At 30.1% G+C, this 2,309-nt stretch overlaps 1 protein-coding gene across 1 annotated transcript in view; it reads right to left on the bottom strand.

Annotated features, from left to right (window-relative positions):
- Window positions 1–1,887, bottom strand: part of LOC107637904 (probable WRKY transcription factor 49) — a 3,057-nt gene extending 1,170 nt beyond the window's left edge. Inside the window, exons 1-2 of the mRNA XM_016341158.2 lie at window positions 1,391–1,887; window positions 1,159–1,302 (exon numbers count right to left, since the gene is read on the bottom strand). Of these exons, the coding sequence (XP_016196644.1) occupies window positions 1,159–1,302; window positions 1,391–1,773 (527 nt within the window). The 5' untranslated portion in view covers window positions 1,774–1,887. The remainder of the gene's footprint in view (window positions 1–1,158; window positions 1,303–1,390) is intronic.

Here is a 2,309-nt window from a genome sequence, read left to right as displayed (position 1 = left end):
TATTTGTTGTTGTTAAATATAAAATTTTAAAAATGTTTTTATTAATAAAGGCATTGCTAAGCTTAATTAAAGTTGATAATAATTTTTAAAAGAATTTGTTTAAGTGGTCATCTGAATAAAGAATAACTGTTAGTCATTAAGGTGGCCTTAATAAGTTAATTTTGAGCTTGCATTTGGTGGACAACGTGAGTATGAACAAGGATTAGGTATCTTGAAAATCCACAGTACTGAAGTTACCAAAGATAGATAAGTTTTAATGAAAAAGATGGATGATTTAGGGTGTCTAGTCCGAGGAAATTAAATTTGAGATGCAACTTTCAACCCAATTTGTCACATCAATTACTATAACGTGAATACCATAGCAATCTAATTGAAGTGTACTAATATTCTTCACCGTCTTACCCTTTTTAGTTTTTATACCATTCTCTATCACCCATCATAAACCTATCAAAAATACCGTTCATTGAAAATCCCAATATTTGGTAATTAGTAACTGCTGATTACCAAGGATATTTATCAGTGTTTTTAGTAAATCTATGTGACATAAAAATTAAATAAATAAATAATGTTTGTTTCACGTTTTGAATACATTTTTTTTATGCCGATATAAAAAATAAGAGGAAATTTTAGGAGTTAACCAATATTATACAACTAATATTACAATTAATATTTAATATAAAAAATATTTAAAATTCTTAAAAACAAAAATATCTAAAACTCAACTAAAAAAATATATCCAAAATTTAATTCATGAAATGAGCTTTGCAAGAGATGGAAATTGGAAATTGGAATAACTAGTTCTGTTTCAACAAAGAATTTTAAGAATGCATAAATTCTGTGCAATGTGTTAAGTTAAACAGAGGAACCCAAATGTGAATGAAATTATGCTAGGTAATCAATGACTTTTTTGAACAACATAAATAACGGGCTTTAAAATTGGTTCTGAAGTAAAATATACTACACTCTAACTTACTCACCTAAATTTTAGTGTTAGAATAACTATTTGCACACCTAGTGAATTGAACATCCGATATATTCATTGTTCATATTATTTAATATTTTTATTATCTACCTATACTTTTCCACGTGAATAATGCTCATTTTTGGTGTATCACAAAAAAAATCAAATAAATACGTAGAAGAAAGAATCAGTATTACCTAGGATTTGGGCTATTCTTAATAGATTTTTGACCATACTTCCTCCACTTATATCCATCATCACCCATCCCATTGCCAAAGCACTTGAATTTGAGCGTATACTTGTTCTCAATTTTACTCAAACCCCTTTCCAATATGGAAACCCTGAAACAACATATTCATAAAAAATTGGAGTCCAATTCACAAAGTTAACACTACATTAGTTCTATTGATGAATACAAATTAAATATACCTTGCTGATGAGAGGTGTTCCAAATGCTGATCGCTTGGGTGGTTGTCACTATTATTGATCACTGACAAAGCATTTTCAAAGTCTGAGATTGTAGGACCTGAGTAAATGTTGGATATGAACCTGTTAATGGCGTGGTCATAATCATCACCGTCACCATCATCGGTATTTGAAAAATAAGAAGGCGGCGGCCTTATTATTGAGTTGTAGTGGTCCGAAGGCGGAAGAAGAAGAGGAGTGGCATCATCTAAAAGCTCTTTAACAAGGTCATCATCCTCTGACCCTTCTGAACAAGAAGAATTGGAATTAGAATTAGAAGACATTAGTATGACTTCCTCCTCCTCCATCATCATCGTCATCAATGCATTTGTTGTTGACTCAACCATTTATTATTTATTAGGAATTTGGACTTTGGAAACTAAGAAGAGGAGGGTATGAATAATGAAGAAAGAGAAAGAAGGATAGGAAATTTAAGAGTGGAGCAGATGAGGCAGGTTGTTGTGACGTATAATCCCCCTATTTGACTTTAAAGTAAGGGGAGGTGTTGTGGCTGTTTTTTGTATGTATTCTACTTTGACTTCCTTGGACAATATTTCTAATCAATTTCCAAATGCTGTCACCATCATATTTTTCATCATGGGGCCATTTCTTTCTTTGTTTTTTTTTTAAAGAAAAGTTACAAATACCTTTTTTATTGGAGCATTTTAAACTAGTGTTGAAGATTTTACTCACAAAGAATAAACACTTATCTTAAATATATTAGGTTTAACACTCAACAATTATATTTTGATTAAATTTCCTTTAACATAAAATATACATGATTCGATATGAATTATTCGAACCCTACAAATCATTAATTTTAATTAAACTTGGCCAAATCAATAGGTCAAATTAATTTTTAAAGTGATCCTTGAAATTAGTT

This window comes from Arachis ipaensis, chromosome B04 (genome assembly GCF_000816755.2).
Source record: "Arachis ipaensis cultivar K30076 chromosome B04, Araip1.1, whole genome shotgun sequence".
NCBI classification, from domain to species: domain Eukaryota; kingdom Viridiplantae; phylum Streptophyta; class Magnoliopsida; order Fabales; family Fabaceae; genus Arachis; species Arachis ipaensis.
The sequence above is the reverse complement of the archived record's forward strand: the minus strand, read 5'-3'. Positions and strand labels throughout refer to the sequence as shown.